Consider the following 20,082-nt stretch of genomic DNA (forward strand, 5'->3'; position numbering starts at 1 on the left):
GGACACTGGAATATGAGGACGCGCCGCCTGATGTCTACCTGGCGAGAGCATTCACTTTTGAGAGTACCGGATTGCTGGGATCGACAGTTTCTAGGGTTGCAGTCCAAGGTTTGACAGATATTTGTGGCGCAAACATGGCCGTTTTCTCTTGCATTTCAGTTGCAAGATACCTAAGGTATGGAGGCAGTTTGCGGGTGAGATGGACCCATTAACAAACCCCTGGACGAGTTGGAGGCCCAAAGAACGCCCAAGAACCCCTCAGCAGGACTTGTGCAAAAAGGACACCACCACTTTTGTCTTGTCTTGTGCCAGGTCAACTCCAAGGATCGCGTCGCTGACGGTGATCATGGTGAGCCGTATTCAAGTGGAGTCTGACGGATGCAAGTTGGCTTAGACAAGCAAGCAAAGCAAGACTCGGCTAGGGGACCAAAACCTCCACAGCTGTCCGGTATCTTATTTGTGCTAGGGTTCGAGAAAGAGATGCAGAGTAACTACGCTAGAGTTTCTCCTGAGAGCGTTCATGTAATCCAATCCATGGTTTGGCTATTTTGGGCAGCTGGTCACAGGCTGGGCGGCCTGCTGTTGTGCAACGCACCTCTTATTTGCTGATGCAGCTGGAGCCATTCACTCATAATAAAATCCATGTGACACAGACGGACAGGACAGTTGCTGGCTGAATTGAATACAAAATTCTCCTCCCTCGCTTCCTTACAAAAGACATGATTCCCGGTCCTCCCGCTCTCTATCCTTTAGCGAGGTCGTTTGTCTTAAACTCTCCATTCCAGTCTCTCAAAATAACACATCCATCCATCACATCCTCCCCCCCCAGACGTTTCTAGACGGCCCGCTTTCTCATGGTCCCCTTGTAGATTTAGACTGCCGGAGGCGCCTCTCCCCCCCCTTTAGCGGGTGCGTCGGCGTCGTCACGGCGTGTGGCTTGTGCATGATGAACAACCCGACCCCGACGCCACGTCTTCACTGTAGTAGCCTCGTCCAACCCGACCTGACCTCCAGTCCGGCCGCGTTCGGCTTCTACTTTCGTATGCTAAAGCATCCCCCGTTGGAGCGGCATCGTGGCCCTTTTCTCCAACCTAGGTTCCCTCTGCTTGCATCTCAAGCGCCGTAATTGTTTGCGACGGCATAATTCTTATCTTGCACCGTCGCGCTGTCTTTGGTAGAGCCACGCGAGCAGACGCAACCATGGGCGCCAGCACGTCCGTGATCAAGGTGCGCCTCATATCATGACCATGACAACTCGATCGCTAACGCAAACAGACGCTCGCCGTTCCCGCTGTCGTCTCGCTTATCCTATTCCTTCTTTCCACATACGTCTTGATTCCTCTCTGGCGCCGCTACGCCCGCTACAGTCAATACCTCCCCCTCGACTCCCTCTCGTCGCAGACCTTGTCCCTGCGCGATCGCATAACCTCGCGCATCTCTGCCTGGCGCTCGAATCGCAATGCTCCATTTGCGTCCGATACTGGCTCCGAGGATGGTTTGGATGACGAGGACGGAGAGGAACTCGGCCACGTCGACGACGCTACTTGGCGTCAGATGGAGGCCGACACTCGCCCGGCACGGCCGGATAATACCAGACGATTGAGTAGAGAGTGAGTATTTTGATCGCATGAGTGGAATCACCATGTGAAGACGTTTCTTTGAGTTCAATGACTCCATTTGCATGTTTTGTTTGCGCTGTTGCTAACTAAACTTGCCGTAGCCTCGAAGAAGGGTTCAGAGATGATAGTGATGAAGAGTCAGACCGGCTTGCTAGGAATAATGTTAGGTCTTGACGCTAGAACATGATTCAAAACAACTCTCAAAGTACTCTTTCACTCATGATTAACTGAGCCATTTAATGTCACACCGTCAGAAAACTGATCCAACCGGCAATCATGAAATCAACGCTGAATTTTCTTCTACCTAACGCCCTATCATCATTACTTGTTATACGACGTACGTTTGTTACTTGATTAACATTCCGCTGTAATCATATCGCTGGGAAGTCAAAGCCTCAAAGTCAACCACTTCCTCCAACCAATCCTCCAGCCTAGAGGCTAATCGCCTTTTTGGGCATTCTGCCAGGTATGGGGTCGCCATAGTCGACGGTCTGTTCCCTTCCTTCGCCCTCGTCTCCATTTGGACTCTGCTCTGCTTCCTCAACTTCGTCCGATCGTCGGGTAGTTGATCGCTCGCTCTCCCTGGGCAATCCTGTTTGGTTGTGTTCAGGTTGGCTGTCCCCGGATAAGTTGTTCAAAACATCGCTACTTGGACGCGGGCTGTCTGAAATCTGGCTGTCCCGGGCCTGGCTATCCTCCTGGGTTTCTCGTGACTGGGATTCTTGAGGTCGGTTATCGCTGGGTTGATCATCTTGATGGGGTTGGTTCTTAGTCCCACCTCCTTGAGCTTGAGTGTTCCTTGAGGAAGTCTGGGTGCGGGATTCCTTCGATCGTCTTGACTCCATGAGCCATTGGTTGTAAAAGCTCTTGGCTCTGCTATGTTCATGAGCCTGAACTGCCTTGTCGAGATTCTTCTCCTCCTTTCTTTGGCGTTTTTGGAAATACTTCGTGCTGGCCTTGTGGAACTGCCTCTTCAAAAATGAGGACGACGCGCAGCTCTCACGGTGGCGTATCATTCTTGTTCTGTGTTTTCCGATCCGCTGACAGATGGAGTGGCCTTCTTCTGATAGGCAGAATTCGCAGAATCCGATCAATACAGGCTGTCTTTTGGCGGTATTGATAGAAATAGTATCGAGAGGCGTAGGGAGTGTTCTTTGTGGTGTGCACATATGCCCACACCTGTATCGTAGGGGGATGCAATTGCCCCATGGGCAACACCGTCTAGGCTGTGTCTCTCCTGGTTGTGTCTCCCCTGACTGCGTCCCTTCATACTTCAGAGCTTGCATGTAGCGATTGAGGCATCTGTGACCAAATGCGTGGCCACAGGGGAGGTAGGCCTTGACCTCCGTGCGCTCACCAAACTCCTCAGTCTCTGTGGCCGGAGGAACGTTGATGTACAGTCTCCCGTAGAAAGCACAGCCATCTGGTCCAACCGCTGGAAACCGTAACTTTGGCGATCGGTTGGCTTGGTCTGCTGGAGGCAGTCTTTCCCCAGATCGATGTTCGCCTTGTCTTGGTGCGGGCTGTATTTCCTCTGGCCTGGACTGGCCTCTTCCTGGTGTAGACTGACTGTACTGGGATCGGGCCGGCCCTCGTTCTTCGCTAGTGGATGGAAAGTCACTTGGAGGTGTCGGGAGTGGCAAGGTGAGAGGCTCGTTGACGAGACGAATACGCGGATCGACAGTCGGTTTCTCAGAAGAAAGCTAGTCTTCTGGAATCTGACCTGTTGGAAGTTCTTCCGCTGGGGGCTCTTCTGCTGGAATTGCATCTCCTGGCGGTTCGTCTGGCGGCTCATTGTTCTCATTCACATCGAGCTGTGAATGCAGTGCGACGGGGGTGGTCGCTTCCTCCACCTCTGAAGGCGTTGGAGATGACCCCGTATCGGATTCGCCGACGTCGACCCTTTCATTAAAGAATTCAGCCTGCGAGACGGCAGGTTCTAGGTTCTCTTCCACAGACATGGTCTTCTTGCGTGAAAAGAGTTTCATGATGATGGATGGTCTTCGTTCATCCCGGTCAGCGACCTGCGGACTTGGCCTTTTAGGTTGCTGCTTGCTGCAGGTACAACCCATCATGGCATTGGCAGTGACGATGCGAACCAAACAAAGACAGTGAAAGACTGGAATTAATGAATATTGGTAATATCTCCTTCTATAAACCCTGACAGCTCTTGGTAAGTCTTGCCATCATTAAGAGGCCACGGCCCCAGCTCTGCAGATGCCAGCATCTTCTCCTCTATCTGTATACTCTAAGCTTTCACCCCATTAACCTTATGCGCCCAACTCGGCACAATCTTTTCCTCTGGGAACCTCTTTGCAAACATGCCGAGTGCCTTGATGGTAAAGCTAAACTTGTAGTTGGGGTAAGAGATCATGCAAGACTTGTTAAACACACCCTCGATCGCCTCCTGCAGCCACTCCCCGTTGGGCTGCTGCCGGTCCATGATGAACTGGATTCCCTTCTTCAGGGGCTCCACGTCGGGGTATTCTGCCTCGAAGAGGCCGATCAGGGCCCATGCGGTTTGTACGACAAGGGAACCTGAGGGGTGCTCGTGGTACTCCATGGTTTCACAGGCCTGCGTGTGTTAGTATATATATACGTGCAATTGACTCAGGAGGGGGCTTACCTTGTAGCTTTCTGACCACCCGCCGTCGGGTCTCTGCTTGGAGAGGAGAAAATCACATCCACGCTTTGCGTTAATCCCTGTGGCATATGTTTGTCCAACATGTGCCATGCTTTCAAGCGCAAACATGGAGGCGTAAGTAAAGCAGATGCCCCAACTTCCGTACCAGCTGCCGTCGGGTCGCTGGTTGGTCTTGATCCATTCGGTTGCCTCTCGGATAACCTTGTTGATCTCGTCGGTTCGGTAATCAGGCCAGTGCTCCTGGAACAGCGACAGGGCTGTCACGCAGGCTGTCGTGCACTCGGGGTAGTCGTACTCGATCATGATTCTACCAAACACCTCGGCGGCGTTGAGCATCTCCATCCACTCCCCTCCTCTGCGCCTCTCGTATGACGACATGGCGCCCGTGTCTTGGTTCTGATACAGCAGCAGGGTGTCCACAGCGTCAAAGATGCGCTGGTCTTCAAGGACCTGGGGGAAGCCATCCGTCTTTTGGAGCAGAATGATGGCCTTGAGAGCTTCCGAGATACAATCGCTAACACCGTAGCCTTGGTCTCTGTTGCTAAATGGCCAGCCACCCTTGCGAGGCTGTCGGTAGCATATGTCTTGGTCCACACAGTTCTCTCGAATCTGGTGGCGCTCTAGATAATGAAGCGATTTCAGCAACATGGGCCTCCACCTCTCATCATTATGAAGACCAGCTTCAAAGATGGCCTGGATCGTAAAGGCCGTATCCCAACACTGCACACCGTTGGTGCCGTTGGCGAGCATTCCTTCGTCCTTGACCCACAGGAACTCCTCAAGGCGCTCGACATGCCTCTTTACACTATAAGCACCGGGACCATCGCGGACATAACACATGACGGTGTTCATGGCTCCGTTGACGGGAGCCAGGTCGGCATAATCCGTATTAGCATCCTCCATGTCTACCTGCTTGCTGACCCAAGCCTCCGCCTTGTCTTTGATGTAGTTGGGTCGGAGATATGGTTGCCAGATGTTGGCCAAGAACCAATTGGCCGTGTTGAGTAGCCATGACTTTGGGTGATAGTTGTCGACAACCGTGATACTGTTTCTGTGCTTGGCCCAGTTGATGCTGGCATAATTCTCGGGGAATAACTCCTGCTTCAACCCTCGAATCACATCGGTCTCTTCACAGCTCCACCTCCTGGAGTAGAGGTATCCCATGGGCAGGAACACCATGCGGATATGAATCCACCACCGCCAAGGAGCAAATGGAACCCAGTCGGGGAGAAGCCAGAGCTCAGGAGGCACAGGGTTAACAATGTCCCAGTCCACCACGCCCAACACAGCCAGCCAGAACTTGGCCCAGTGCGGCGCATAAAGTGCGCCTCCCAGCTTGTGAAGTGTGCCCCTTGCCTTGACCATCATGGGATCCTCAGGGTCGACGCCAATGAGTCGAAGAACCGTATAGTTCAGCGCTGTGCCAAACACGGTACTTTCGCCCTCAATATGTAAACCCCAACCGCCATCTTCGGGGTGTGCTCGTGCCGTCAGGTAGTCCTTGATCTCGGTCGCATGGCCAGAGGGAATCGGCGTCTTGGTCACGTACCAAGCGATGACGATGCCGGGGAGGAGGAACATAGGACCGCCATACTCGCAACCCCAGTGACCGCTGGGAAGCTGAAGCTTTTCGAAGAACTCGAGGCCATTCGTCGCGGCGGCCAATGGGCTATCGGGCTTTGGCAACTCGGGGAGATCCTGCAGGAGGTCAGCATCAGCATCGACAGGGGAACCAAGCTTAGATCAAACTCAGGGGCGCACGTACCAGAGGCAGATTCAAGTACCACTTCTCAGCATAGCTCTGAGGCCATTCCTTTGCGGCTTCGTCGTCGGCCAGGTAGTGCCAGGTGTGGTTGCTGTCGTCGTCCTTGATCCTCCATCTCGTCTTGTCGGTCTTGGCCTCGATGCGCGGCTGCTTGGGGAATGCGAGGCCCTGTTTCACTTCCGGCTCCGAGTCGGCAGCGCGCTTACGCGACTTGACCTTGACCTTGACGGCCGTGACGTCACTTCCAGTCACAATTGCCATCTTTAAGGAGTGACAGGTGCGATCTCGAGGTCTGGCGATGCTCTCGAGAAGCAATTGAAGAGGCGGTGGAGGAGCATTAAATGAATTGGTCGGAGCATGTGCTTTTTTCTCCTGTCACTCTCGAGACGGAGCCGGAGTCGCTGCAAGCGCGCCCGCGGGACCCGGGTCCGGTACCTACCGAGGACCCCAGATTTTAGCGGTCAAGGCCCTGAAGCAGCTGCTGTTGAGCGCTAATTGCCCCCACCGACTTCTAAACGGCGTTCCCGTCGCTAGACCGCTGCACGTGGAAGTGAAACATTGCGACTTTCATCTTGAAATTGCGGCTCTGCCTTTAACATTGTGAACAGCTTCATCACCGTGAACTTCTTGCTATGAGCGCAGTGTCAAGCGACAATGGATTTTTCAAGGCTCACCGCTCATCAACCTGCTACACCACAACTAACACACCACGACAATGCCCAACGACTGACAGCCGCAGCAGCAGCAAACGATCACGACAATGCCGATACGAATACGACGGCGGGCGGACCTACCGTCGGGACTGTCGTGGCCCGCATCGAAAACATCCTGTCGCAAATCATCGACTCCGTCTCCGCCTGCCAAGAGCTGTCAATCACTTTCACGCCGCGGAGGCCGGCGCGGAGCCGTGGTCAGCCTGATGAGGTCCGCTTCCCCGGCCGAAATCAGCAAGAGGCCGTCAAGTTTGGTAGGATGGCTTGCTATTTGTGACACTTCTGCTGAGACACTGTAGCACGCATCCTTCTTATTCTACAGTTGTCACATGACGCTCTTGTGTCTGGGACAATTCTGACGAAGCGGTTCGTAGAACCCCTGCACCGTCGTGATTGTGGACTGATAGCCTCGTCGAAGGCACATCTTTTATCAACATCAGGATCTGTTTAAGAGGCAAGCCCAAGTTGATGAACTTGTGGACGACATTGCCTTTACTCTCGGCATTGGTCGCGCTGATTTGAACATCGTTCGTGATGAAACGTGTACACTTGATGTCTGATACTGACCCCAGCAGGTGGCAGCTTCAAAGGGTGTCTTGGCTGGTCCATTGACCATTGACCTTACCGATGGCACATCTTTGGATCCCTGCTCTGGAGACCTGGTAAGCATTGATGTGGTTTCAGTCATTGCTTAGTCCTTGACTGGTTCAGGGAGTTGCCATCCCGGCCATCCAGTCAGTCTCTGCAGTCCACCTCCACCATGTCAAGTGGTTTCTAGTTGTGGAAAAGGATGTAAGTGATACAATGTCTGATTGGCGGCAAGACTAATAACTCAGGCCATCTTCCGATCATTGTGCTCATCTCAATTCTGGAGAAATTCAGTGTTCGGCCCTGGTGTACTCGTTACCGTAAGGCCTAACTGGTCTCCTTTGTTCAGGGGTCAACTCACGCATAATAGGCCAAAGGATACCCCGATTTGACGACGCGTGCATTCTTAAACTATATCAGCACGCGCCATCCTCAATTGTCTATACTGGGATTGGTGGACTACGACCCCGATGGTGTCCGAATTTTGAGATGCTACCGTCACGGATCCGATAGACTGAGCCATGAAGCTGATCTCGACACGCAAGCAATTCAATGGCTGGGCATCAAATCTGACCAGTTGATTCAAGAGTGCGCCGACACCAATTCTATAGACCCGCGTCTTTTCTACCAGAGTAGCCAGTCTACACAAGTGTCCATCACATCTACCGCATGCCGCGAGCCCATATCGTATCTGGGTCTGAGGGAGCGAGGGGTAGCAGTTTCGGCGCTCAAGAAGCTAGGAAGCTTTTCATCAAGTGATACCGAAACGCTTGAAATGAGGCGAGAGCTTCAGGTTATGATCGCCCTTGGAGTCAAGGCTGAGATTGAGTGGCTTGATGAGTCTGGGGATCTATGTCAATGGCTGGACAACGAGATAGGCACTGCTCTGTCTTGGAGCCCTGTCCTCTGATAATACCACTCGGAGAGCCACGAGAACAGGATCCAGACGACACTGGAGCTATGGGGCATTCACTTGGACGGGGGCAATGATTTAAGCGATCGGCTAAAGCATTCTTCATTCATATAACATCATTATCATCAACTATCATCGACTTTCATCAACCCCTTTGCCTCAAGCATTTACCGGCGTAATCTTAGTAATCTCCTTCAAGTCCCTGCTGCTGAAGCCAACGCTCAGGGTGAACTCTCCGCTGGGGATCAGCCACTGCTGCGAAATGATATCCCAGTAGCTCAGATCCCTACGCATCAACTCAAATCCAACAGTCTGGCTCTGGCCGGGCGCGAGCCAGACCTTTTCGAAGCCGCGCAGCTGCTTAGGGGGTGTGCCCTCGGGCGCGCTCTCGGGGAAGGTGACGTAGAGCTGAGGAATCGTTGCGCCATTCAGGTCTCCGGTGTTGGTCACGGCGACGGACACGTTGTAGACACCCTCCCAGAGAGCTGGGTTTCCACCGGGCTGGATGGGCTGGGCCTCAGGCTTGGAGGTGATGCCGTCGACCAGAGGCTCAGCCTGGATGTTGGACAGCTCAAATGTTGAGTACGAAAGTCCGAAGCCGAACTCGTAGCGCACAGAGATGTTCTTAGCATCAAAGTAACGGTAGTCAATCTCGAGCTTCTCATCGAACCAGGACTGCCAGTCATATTGACCAGTTGTGTTCACACCGGTGGTAGGTGGAGCATTGTAGTCAGTTCCGTTGTAGGCAATCGTATAAGGAAGTCTGCCAGAGGGGTTGACATCTCCGTACAACACATCCACGATCGAGTTACCAGATTCCTGCCCAGGGTAGTGAGCCGCCAGGATAGCAGTGACGTTGGGATGGTCAGCCCAGGGGAGGGTGTTGATGCCCGAGGAATGGGTCACGACGATGGTGTTATTGCACGACTTGGCGACAGACTCAACGACCTCGTTGCCATGCCAGTCAGAGTCAAGATGCTCACGGTCAGCAGCCTCCTCGGCCCAGGTCTTGAGGAAGACGAGGCAGACCTCAGGTGGCGTTGGGATCCAGAGATCAGTGACGTTGGAGTCAATGATGAGGGTGTTGTTCAACCACTGCTGGACAATGGAACCATCGTTCTTGGCACGAGCATTGATAGCAGCAAGAGGAGTGACGAGGTAAGTAAGTCGGCCAGTTCCTGAACCTCCACCAGCGACGAGAGTTCCGTACTCAAAGTTCTTTTGGTTGAGGAATCCTTGAGTATCTTCGCCTGCGTCGTTGCCAAACACAGCGATAGACTTGGGAGCCTTAAGAGGGAGGACGTTCTTCTCGTTCTTGAGAAGGACAGTGGCTTCAGCTCCATGTCGGCGGATCATCTCGCCATGGTTTCCACGGACATCACGGCTGCGCTCACCGGTGAGGTTGAACTCGTGGACCCAGGTGGATCGAGGAGAGAAGGTGTTGAGGTCAGCTGAGGATGGGTCAACAGTGGGGAAGTCTTGGTCTTGTCCGAGCCAGAAGTAAGGGGTCATGATGCGAAGAATCATGTCATCAACACGGGCAACGTCGAGGGTTCCGTTGTTGACGGCGAGAGTGACGTTTCCACCAAACATTGAGCCCTTTCTGCGATCACCAAAGCCGATACTTCCGGGCATGTCCATGTCAAGACCACTCTCGATGGAAGCGACACCGGCATGAGTGGCACCCCAGTCAGACATGACATAACCTTGGAAGCCAAGCTCCTCCTTCAAGATACCGTTGAGGGACTTGGAGTTTTGGCATCCGTATGAGCCGTTGAGACGCTGGTACGAGCACATGAAGCTGGCCGCCTTGGCATGGACAGCGTTGGCAAAGGGCCAGAGGTAGAGCTCGTGCAGAGTTCTGTCGTCAATGTTGGCAGAGACGGCGTCCTGGAGAACGTCTGTGACGGTGCCGTTGGGGTCCTTGGTAGGGTTGCGCATAGTCTCTTGCTCATTGCCGATGTAGTGCTTTGCGGTGGCTTGCACGCCGGCGTCTTGGTGGCCTTGGATGGTCTTCTCCATGGCGACACCAGTCAGGTAGGGGTCTGGGGAGAATCCCTCCCAGTTTCGTCCCGAGTATGCGGAACGTCCGAGGGGTCCGGCGACAGGTGATAGAGCGACATGAGCACCCTTGGCCTTGAACTCCTTGCCCATGGCGAGACCGCGCTCATACAAGATGGCCCTGTCCCATGTGGAGGCTGCCGAGACACCGGCAGAGAAGACGCTGGCATAGTCGACTGTTCGGATGGCTAGAGGACCATCCTGGAGACAGAGGCCGTTGAAGCCGAGACGGGGAATGGCCACGATGTTTCCGACACAAGGGCCGGGCTGGCCCGTGACGAGATCCGACTTTTCCTCGAGGGTCAGCTCGGACAGGAACTGTTGGGCTTTGGCAAAGGCAGTCTCCCAGCCGATGCCAGAAACATTTGCTGGATGCGTGTTAGTCGAGTATTTCACCTCGAGAAGATGAACTCACGAGCCGGGACGGAAGGCGAGTGTCCATATTGTCCAAGGATCACAGTGTCCTTGGGCTGGATATAACTGAAGGCGTCTTCTTCACGATCACGACCATCATACTGCTGAGCATTGGCGGTCGAGGCCAAAAGGCCAGTCAACAACAGAGAACAAAGGCTAGCCATTGTAGTTGAGTGAGGTTGCAATGGCGATCTGCGGTGCTGTTGTTCCTTCTCCCAATATCGAGATCTTCAACCACCTTATATACAATAACTCGACCGTTCATCGTCTCCCGACTTCATGAGCCGACACCAACTGATTCCACTCTCCATGCCATTTTCGATTCTCGTGATGGCTGCCCGAGTTCGGTCCTTTCATTTTCTTCAAGTTAGCTCGACCTTCTCAATTCCCACATTCCGCATGTCCGTCCTCGTGAGCTGCGGGGATAATCGAGAAAAAATGATGCGGAGCAATGAACTGGTGGGCTCATTTGCATGATGGCATTCCCACTTTCGAGGTGATCGTCGGGGGATATTAGCCAGACTTTCTCAGACGTTTATCCGAGGTTTCCTCGTCGTGTGGTCCTATCGTGTATGGTTTCCCGAGGGGCGGATGACTCGCGAGGTTTTTCTCTAGGTGGTATGACGCCGTTGCAGGGACCGGACCGTTGGTAGAGTGATATCATGACAAACCGGGGAAGCAGATCACGGCTCCACCCGTGGGAAATACCGCCGTTATAGAACCGAGAAACTGGGCTTTTGCTCTCCGGGGGTGGATGAGGTGAGGGCATTCTCGTGATGGTCCCCAAGTGCCGAGTGGATCTGGGGAGAGGCCGGGGTGTTAGCTCAGTCCGGGAACTTCTCCGCACTTGTATTCGGCCCTGTTATGGGCTTCCTGTTTGTGGAGAGGAGACCCGGGGGATTTATGCTTGCTAGTTAACCCTGTTTGGGGAAGCCATGCGCCGAGTTTCCGGAGTTTACTGTGGGATGATATTGACTGATGTGATGATTCCGCTGTGTTATTGACCTCGGCAGTCTTAACTGGCGGTGACGATTTGTAATGCGACAACGGCTTGAGTTGTGCGTCTCCATAACCGGCCAGTTTTTTTTTTTCTCTCTCTTTCTCTCTCGTTGGTTTGGATATCCTCATCTTGTTCATCGTCATGATTGAAGGGCCAAGCTCGGTGAAAGCAACGCTTTCATTGCTCTTGGGGAAGTCCCAAGGATCAGTCTTGGAGCTTTGAGCCAGGCTATCCTTCGTCTGGCTTTTTCAACTTCAAGGTAACCAATCTTTTACTTGATTAGTTGATTGAACTTTCGTGTCGCTACTATCAATGGAGGGACGCTTATCCTCCTTTCCAATACCCCTGGGCCGCTATTTGAGCGCCATGGCTTCTTCATCGTACCAGAAGAAAGGATTCCATCAGCCTTCCAAAGATAATCAAATCCAAAGCTCTCCTGCTTCGACCGGGCTGTTATTGGTTGAAGTTGCTTGCACGTATCGACACCCTCAGACACAGCCATGCCTAGCCGCCTCTTGAATGCCTTGAGTTGCAACAGCAAAACAGTCAACGCCGAGTCCCGATGAGTCTATCCGATGTTTTCGGACTCGGTTGCCCACTATCGTCTCAAGGCCATTAATACCGGCATGTGTCAATGACTATGTTGTTTGTTGTGGCTGATGGCTTCTTTTGGAAGCCTCTCCAAGGTCACGAAAGTCGGCCAAGCCAAAGGCACCCTTATTGATATATATGAAAATGGGCTAAACGTTCTGATCACTCACATCTCCTTGGCAGTCTTGTAACATGGGTACACAAAGCATCGTCTGGCATGCCAAGCCGCCTAGTGGCAGAGATAGAATTTCGGAAGTCGGCAGGTTAGTTGGCGCCTTGGCAAGGGGAAACAAGGCAGATAAGATCTTCTGGGTGAGATGTTCGGATATCTCGCCTTCCTAGCAGTGACTGAAATCTTGGGGATCTTTGACACATGCACGTGGGTCAAGGAAAAGACAAGATACCGACACATATATCTATCTCCCTTGGTTCATTGTGCCCTAAGAGGAATACAAAAAGTAATGCAAGAAAGAAATCTAATATGTCTATTATATTATGATATTCTTTTAGTTTATTTATATGCATTTACTTCCAAGTTTTAAAAATGGGTTTAACATTTTATCTATTTGTTAACCTATATTACCCAGTAATTGAACCATTGTATGCTCAATGGCTAGCTACATTTCACCGCCGGCCTTTATCGGACTGTGTAAGCCAGCTGCCATTGCAGCCTGCGTGTTTCGTACCCATTTAACAGAGGCTAAGAGCGATTCGAGCAGTCGATCTAGCCCTCTAACTGAGAAACAGGATCTCAACAAAAGAGCGACTGCTCCCCTGAGAACAAACGCAGTCGGCTGTTTTCCTAGCACGTTGCGATAGCCCATTACAGATTATTCGCTGATATGGTTCTTGTTAGTACATGTTTTTGCCTGTGCTGGTGTCACTATGGCCTTTAGCTAGCATATCAGCTGAAGAGCATCACTTGAGTTCTGCTTCTTGTTGTTTAGTCGTTCGAGGGTAATTGTCAGTCTGTCTATGTGGGCTATAGTTGTTGCCAATCTCCGTATGGAGCAACTGGAAGCGTGAAGCAGCGTTGGCCGCGTCCTTTGGATCCTCTCACAGGAAGGATGCGCTATCCACCTCAGTAGCCCACTGTTGGTCCCAGTCACAACCAACGTTGCCTGATGTTGGTCCAGGATCTGGCTGTTGGCTGGTAATCTTTCCCTCTCCTCCAACCCCTTCCTTTCATTATCCCTCATCACACCGTCGATCGCTCGATCAAGCATCTCCCATTCCTGCCATTACATCCATACTTGCCATCAATCATGTCCAAAGCCAGCAGCCCGCCTTCGGCTCCATTTCTCCGTCTGCCCAACGAGTTGGTCGGCTCTATTTGCCATCTCCTGCCAAACAGTGACATCAAGAATCTCCGCCTTACCTGCCGCTTTTTTGCTGAAAAAGCTCAGCTGCGTCTGCGCCGTGTCTTCATTTCCCCTGGTCTACACAACCTCGACGCTCTCCGCGGCATCGCGGACCACGACACATTTCGACGAGATGTGGAGGAGATCATCTGGGATGATGCCACTTTGAAACCCATCCAAAGAGAGAAAGGGCCGAATAGCCACGGTTGGGACCCGGATGCTGAAGATTCTGACGAAGAGGAAGAACCTGTGCTTCAATGGTTCGTCCGACTTTGTAAAATCAGCATCGCCCATCTCAAATCACGCATGATGCGCCAAAATCGACCCGACACTGTTGCAAGACAAGAAGAGTTGGCCAATGCCATGTCTTTCCGGGAATCACTCAAGCACTACCGAGTCCTCGTGCTACAACAACAGTACATATTTCAGTTGCGTGCTGACGAGGATGCCTTCCGGTACGCTCTGCGGCGTTTCCCTCGTCTGAAAAGGGTCACCGTCACACCAGCGGCCCACGGTTTTCTATTTGAGCCTCTATACAAGACACCCATGATTCGAAACCTGCCTTATGGTTTTCTCTATCCCATCCCACGAGGCTGGCAAGTCCCACGCGATGGCATCAATCGAGACCCAGTGTCACCATGGGATGGCGATGGAGCCATTGAGAAAGAAAAGGACCAATGGCGTGGATTTCGCATTGCCACGCGCATCCTAGCCGAAGAGCAACATCACCATGTCTCGGAGTTGATCTTTGACAACCACAAGATCACGACCGGGATTAACCACTTTGCCTTTCATCCACCAAGTGAGGAGTATCATAACTTCTGCACCATTCTCAAGCGTCCTGGGTTCCGGCGTGTCGAGGTTTCCTTACTTGTAGGATACCTGATGGACGAGGAGGCTGATGGTTGGGACACGTATCGCAACGGGGATTTGTACAAGGCCCTCGCCGGGGCACCCGATTTGGAGCATGTTGGCTTGCAATCTGACTATGAGGAACATGGGTACCATACAGGGGGCAGCATGGAAGAGTTCGTTTCGCTATTCAGTGTGTTCCCCATCGATCGTTGGACAAAGCTCAGGCATTTTGGGTTATCCCGCATGCAGGTGGCCCAAGATGATCTTGTCTCGTTTCTCGCCAAGCTTCCGTCCACATTGGAGTCAGTCGAGCTCAGCTTTCTCGCCTTTCTTGAAGAGCAAGGCAACTACTGCGGCCTCTTGAGCGACATCCGTGATAAGCTCGGTTGGAGAGACCGGCCTGTCGATGCAAAAGTCAAGATCTGCGTGCTTATTACGTTTAATCAAGCCAACCGAGAAGGGCGGTACATCCGTCTCAACAAGGAGGTCCAAGACTATGTTTACGGATCTGGACCTCCACCCTTTAGCCCCAGGGGCTACATCGGTTACGGTACAGGTGTGCAGCAAGATGAGTTTAACCCTCACTGGGAACGACCTTATGAGAAACCTTCAACATTAGAGAGACTTGGATACTGACAAGTGGTCTTGACGATGGCGCGGATGGGAGTGTTTGTTCCTGAGGCGAGTGATCATCTGTCGGTCATTGGACCTCGACATTAATAGAAAGCCAATGACCCCAGTGGAAGCCAGCCTTTAAAGAAATGCAATGCTCTATTACGATTGCTAGTATTTGTGATGATATGTAACTGGTAGAGGAGACACTACTGCAAACATGGAGCCATCTAACCCGCAATGGGAAGAACATGCGAGTCCATGTTGCTTTTAACTACCTGGAAAGGGGCCAGACATCCCACAGCTGTTATCAGCTAGCGGAACGGAACACTCGGCTTGATGAAGAGTACGTGCTAGATCCGTAGCGGTTAGTGTATAACGTTTTGCGATGTCCAGGGCCGCCATGTACTCAGCAAATCTGCAAGACGGTTAATCTTACCGCTCACTTTGACAACCGTCACAGTCACAACGCTCCCTGCCAAGACGGCTAATCCAGCAAAGAATGAGAAGACGATATTCGCTAGTTGGACGCTATTGAGTCAGGATAGGAGTAATGCAAGAAGACAGGCTGGCAGCTCTACTCCAGAAGTACATAACCAGGAAGTGGCGGCCGACTGAGGCAATGCGACAGTAACAAGGGTCATTGGTCACGGTCATCAAAGCCGAAGTAATCAAGGCCGAGGTAATCATGGTCCAAGTCATCAAGGTAAGATGATCAAAACCGAAGTACGGAGCAGCAGCAGCTGAATCGACGTACGGCAACGAGCGTCGGTTGGTAGGATAAGGACTGAAATTCGATCCCTGGGGGAATTACTGGTCTGATTTTCAAGGAAATCAAACGTGAGGCATTGGGACTTGGATTGCCGTCGGGCACGCAAGGAAGAGCCCAGATTCCATCCATCCCTTTGCGCCAACCTTGTGTCAGGTTAGTGAAATTAGCATAAACTTGTGCAGATGAAATTATGTAGGTCCTGAAATGCGGAGTTCTCTGATAATGGTTCAGTATTAATGTATTTCAAGCGAATGGCTAACTCTACAACTCTGCAATTACAAGACAGATGCTTCTATACGTCTAGAAAACGCCATGTACGTGGGTAAACCTTGGTTGCAAGGTGTCTATCTGATTATTTGTATGCTTGCCAATCAAGCTCCACGCCTCGTGAGTCTTAAACTCGGCAAAGCTTGCCGTTCTGAGTAGGGACGCCATCGATCTGGTTGGTAATGTACCAACGGTCACTGCCAACAGCCTGGAGAGCGTAGAAGAGACCAGTAGGGTCAACGTCATCCTTGATGGACAGAAGACGGTCGTACTTGGCAGTGCCGTAGAAGGACTGCTTGAAGTCGGGCTCAGTGACGTCCGACTCGGAGGCGTAGGCACCGCTTCCGGGGGAGACGTCTCGCCAGGGCTTCATCCACTCGTTGGTGAGCTTCTTGCTCTCCTGGGCGATGGTAGCCCAGGAGCTGCCCTCGGGCCAGTTGATAACTGAGATGGCAAACATGGCAGCGTTGCGCCAGGCAGGGTTGACAGCGTTATCAGGGAAAGGACCAGGGCCACCGGTGATACCAAAGCCAATGATCTGGCCCCCCTTGTCGGAGAGACCCTTGAGGGCGTCAAAGGTAGCATTGAACTTGGTGGCATCGACAAAGTTCTCCCTTGTATGGGGTTAGCAGCTATACGACAAATGGTTTGTGGGATAAAACTCACTTGGGGAAGAGACGTCCGGCAGTCTTGGAAACGACGCCACCGACGAGCTCGCGGGGGAAGCCAGACTTCCAGGCAGGGTAATAGCTAGAGTGCTCAGACTTGGTGACCTGAGGGACAATGCCAAGGTCCTTCCACTTCTTGAACAGAGGAGCGGCGAGAGCCTCAAGCTCAGCAAGGGTGTAGCCAGGAGCGAACCAAGGGACCATGGAGAAGGCCAAGGTCTCCTCAGTGACGTGCCAGATGTTCCAGTACTCATAGTTGCCCTTCTCGTTGTAGGTAGGAATCTGCTCCCAGAAGGCGCGGACAGCGAGCCAGAAGGTCTCGTGAGAGACAGTCTCGCTAGTAGCGAACGAGAAGGACATGACAGCGACCTTGGTCTTGGGGTGGGCCTTGACGGTGTAGGAGGTAACGACACCAAAGGTGGAACCACCACCGCCACGGAGGGCCCAGAAGAGATCAGTGTTCTCCTTGTCACTAGCAGTAATGAAGCGACCGTCAGGGGTAACGACATCAATGCTCAGGATCTGTTACATGATGAGTAAGTATATCAAAAACCGAATTCAGTATCACGTACCTGGTCAGCAGCCATACCATGGACATTGTTCATAGGAGAGTGACCACCACCGGCGAGGTAACCACCAGCATAGCCAACAGACATACCCTCACCACCAACAGCAGTAACGCCGTACTTCTCAGCGGCCTCATAGACCTCGGAGCCGATAACACCAGCACCGACCTTCAGGGCAGGGCCAGACCAAGAGCCGGCATTGAAGGAGCGGAAGTACTGGATGCTCTTGAAACGATGGGTCCAGATGGAGAGGGCACCAGCACCGGTAGAGCGACCATTGAAATCATGGCCGGTATTCTTGACGACAAGACGGAGGTTCAGGGTTCGGGCAAAGTTGATGGCCAGCTGGATGTGGGCGACGTTGCGGGCATCGATGACATATGAGGGGAAGCCACCAAGGGTGCAGTCACCGGTAGGGTTCTCGCTAGGCATGCAGGTCATGCCCTGGTAGAGAGGCGACATGACCGAGGTAGGGTCTTCCTCGCTGTATCCATGTTAGATGCATGTTTGCGGCACTGTGAGGAAGTGACAACTTACTGAAGAGAGGAGTTGGTCCAATTGTCAATGACCTGGACACAGCGGGCATCATCGACAGCACCGAACTCATCGTAGCAAGCAGCTCCGATGGGGACAGTCTTGATGATGGCACCGCCAGTGACGAGGTCAAGGACCTTCCAGATGATGGTGCCAGGCCAGAGAAGGTCACCAGGGAAGGTCTTGCACTTGGGCAGACCAGCCTGGAGAGCTCGCTTCTCATTCTGAGTGGTGTCGTCAAAGTACAGGACAGAGACGTTGGTCAGCTGGAGGTCGGTCAGGTTGGAGAGGATCGAGTCCGTGAGCTGGACCTTTTCCTCAGGGAGGTAGTCTCCAGCCACGACCTCGCTGGCCTCGTCAACATTCTCAGAGTTGGCAGCTGAAAAGTTTGTGTGTCAGATTAGGTAACCTGAACAAGAGTGCCATGTGGCCAACGTACCAGTCTTCTCTCCATCGACGACGATGGTCTGGGCTGCCACGTGGTGGAAGACCCAGGAGGCGACGAGACCGCCCAACACACGCCGACTGAGTTGCATTTTGAGGCTTGGTTTCTGACCGAAAGAGGCAGGATCAACTGAAAAGAGGAGAAAACGAGAGTAAAAGTGACAGAAAAAGAGTGTGAGGCGCACTCGGGGAGTTTCAGGAGATTAGCTGCGGTGCGGGGATCGACAGCCACCAACCGAAAAAAGAGTGAGCGTTGGGAGGGTTGGGTTGAGAAACAGAAGAGGAAGGCCGAGTAGAAAGAGTATATAACTCGCCTCAAGATGCCCCGAAGAGGGAGAGTCAGATCATCCGCTTTCGAATGCCGAGCGTTCCATCCTTCATGCTTGAAATTGCACTGGTTCCAATAGTTTGGCTTGTTATCCATGATGGCCTCGGACCGGAACGCTGGAAGCGGAAACAACGGAAATTAGAACAGGTGAGAGGAGAGGGAAGAGGGCTATGCTATGCTATGCAACGGTTGCGGGAGGCCAAAACGGCGGCTGCGACGACAGTGACAGCTTCACACAGGTTGGGGCAATGCGCGAAGGTTGTCGAACCAACACGGTCTTGGTGAGATATACCGCAACTAGGGTCATCCCTCTCCCCTGGTGTTTAGCCTAATGCACGTTGGGTCATGGATGACATGCACGGTATCAGGGGCACTGACTCGCCTGCATCTCTGTATCTGGCATGAGGAGCCGGGGGGGTTGTCATCTTCGGGGAACTGTTGCCTCTCTGGCAAGGTCCTCGAGTCGTCACCTCTTGGAAACTTGGCTAAGGTTAGACCAAAGAGTCAGCAAGCTTTGACTAAACCCTGTCATGAAGGGAATGGCGCTTGGGTTGGGGTGGTCAAGGGTCTTTTGGGGGCGACTGGCTTTTGCGCTCCACTAGGCACTCAGCTTTATGCTTGTTTTCTTTTATGACAGAAGCCCTCTTTCTTTCGAAGGCTGAAAGAGCGTTGGTCGTTACTGGGTCCCCTCCCCGGGTGGGTGCCCCTAGACTCGCATCCTTTACCGGGATTGTGAAATCGTCCGGGGTTCGGGGGCTTGGGGCCGTCTTCGCTTCGAGGCGATTTCTAGTCTAGATCGCGCAGCCGGACTCATCTCCCCGCCTCTTTGGCCCGCCGGCTGAAGGCCCCGTCTTGCGCTAAGACGGTGCTAAAAAGGGTCCAGCGTCAGCCTGTGCGTATTGCTAAATTGTTGGACGGAATTCCCATCTGTGAAGAACGAGGCAAAAGCCACAAAGCCTCAGCTTGTGTGGTCCCGTTCCGCTAAAGAATTCTTTGCCGTGGGCGCAAAACCCAGCCAGATCTTGGGATGAACTCTTGGCCAAGGTAGAGAGATGCATCGGTTTAATATAAGCAAGTGCTCGGTAGGCCGGACATGATCCTTGAAGATGCATGACGAGGTAGCATCGAGAACCTGTCAGGGCATCTGAACCATGTACCAACAGAAGGCCGAGACCTTCCAGTATCAGGTACTTTATTATCCCTCAACACGAACCGAACCCGAATTCCCCCAGCTTCCGTCTCTTTCCCCTGAGCTAGTGCCGCATTAGCAACCTACCTAAGTCGCATCCCGGCCCCAGATCTTGGCTGTCCCGGGTCGGGTTCCGCAAAGCCCGCGAGGGTTTTTTTTCTTTCTCTTCTAGTAATTA

The 20,082-nt window shown here is 52.7% G+C and overlaps 7 protein-coding genes across 7 annotated transcripts; 3 read left to right on the forward strand and 4 right to left on the reverse strand.

Annotated features, from left to right (window-relative positions):
* Positions 1 to 1,200: 1,200 nt before the first annotated feature.
* Positions 1,201 to 1,793, forward strand: NECHADRAFT_85031 (uncharacterized protein; the record flags this gene model as incomplete). The annotated part of the gene is made up of 3 exons (XM_003050132.1): positions 1,201 to 1,227; positions 1,276 to 1,610; positions 1,721 to 1,793. The coding sequence occupies 3 exons, from the start codon at positions 1,201 to 1,203 to the stop codon at positions 1,791 to 1,793; spliced, it is 435 nt and encodes a 144-aa protein (XP_003050178.1).
* Positions 1,794 to 2,050: 257 nt separating this feature from the next.
* Positions 2,051 to 3,691, reverse strand: NECHADRAFT_85032 (uncharacterized protein; the record flags this gene model as incomplete). Its single annotated transcript, XM_003050527.1, has 3 exons — positions 2,051 to 2,883; positions 3,018 to 3,221; positions 3,343 to 3,691. 3 exons carry the CDS (start codon positions 3,689 to 3,691, stop codon positions 2,051 to 2,053), a joined length of 1,386 nt encoding a protein of 461 aa, XP_003050573.1.
* A 41-nt stretch (positions 3,692 to 3,732) lies between these two features.
* Positions 3,733 to 6,289, reverse strand: NECHADRAFT_72055 (uncharacterized protein; the record flags this gene model as incomplete). The annotated part of the gene is made up of 3 exons (XM_003050528.1): positions 3,733 to 4,194; positions 4,246 to 6,000; positions 6,029 to 6,289. 3 exons carry the CDS (start codon positions 6,287 to 6,289, stop codon positions 3,868 to 3,870), a joined length of 2,343 nt encoding a protein of 780 aa, XP_003050574.1. The 3' UTR covers positions 3,733 to 3,867.
* Positions 6,290 to 6,682: 393 nt separating this feature from the next.
* Positions 6,683 to 8,239, forward strand: NECHADRAFT_85034 (uncharacterized protein; the record flags this gene model as incomplete). Its single annotated transcript, XM_003050133.1, has 6 exons — positions 6,683 to 6,995; positions 7,041 to 7,107; positions 7,160 to 7,268; positions 7,317 to 7,403; positions 7,453 to 7,533; positions 7,700 to 8,239. 6 exons carry the CDS (start codon positions 6,683 to 6,685, stop codon positions 8,237 to 8,239), a joined length of 1,197 nt encoding a protein of 398 aa, XP_003050179.1.
* Positions 8,240 to 8,401: 162 nt separating this feature from the next.
* NECHADRAFT_85035 (uncharacterized protein) lies at positions 8,402 to 10,881 on the reverse strand (the record flags this gene model as incomplete). The annotated part of the gene is made up of 2 exons (XM_003050529.1): positions 8,402 to 10,671; positions 10,719 to 10,881. 2 exons carry the CDS (start codon positions 10,879 to 10,881, stop codon positions 8,402 to 8,404), a joined length of 2,433 nt encoding a protein of 810 aa, XP_003050575.1.
* A 2,692-nt stretch (positions 10,882 to 13,573) lies between these two features.
* On the forward strand, positions 13,574 to 15,160 carry NECHADRAFT_48560 (uncharacterized protein; the record flags this gene model as incomplete). The annotated part of the gene is made up of 1 exon (XM_003050134.1): positions 13,574 to 15,160. One exon carries the CDS (start codon positions 13,574 to 13,576, stop codon positions 15,158 to 15,160), a length of 1,587 nt encoding a protein of 528 aa, XP_003050180.1.
* A 1,142-nt stretch (positions 15,161 to 16,302) lies between these two features.
* On the reverse strand, positions 16,303 to 18,479 carry NECHADRAFT_85037 (uncharacterized protein; the record flags this gene model as incomplete). The annotated part of the gene is made up of 5 exons (XM_003050530.1): positions 16,303 to 16,789; positions 16,842 to 17,365; positions 17,416 to 17,893; positions 17,947 to 18,322; positions 18,383 to 18,479. 5 exons carry the CDS (start codon positions 18,477 to 18,479, stop codon positions 16,303 to 16,305), a joined length of 1,962 nt encoding a protein of 653 aa, XP_003050576.1.
* Between the last annotated feature and the right edge of the window lie 1,603 nt (positions 18,480 to 20,082).

Source organism: Fusarium vanettenii (genome assembly GCF_000151355.1).
Source record: "Fusarium vanettenii 77-13-4 chromosome 9 genomic scaffold NECHAsca_6_chr9_2_0, whole genome shotgun sequence".
Lineage (NCBI taxonomy): Eukaryota > Fungi > Ascomycota > Sordariomycetes > Hypocreales > Nectriaceae > Fusarium > Fusarium vanettenii.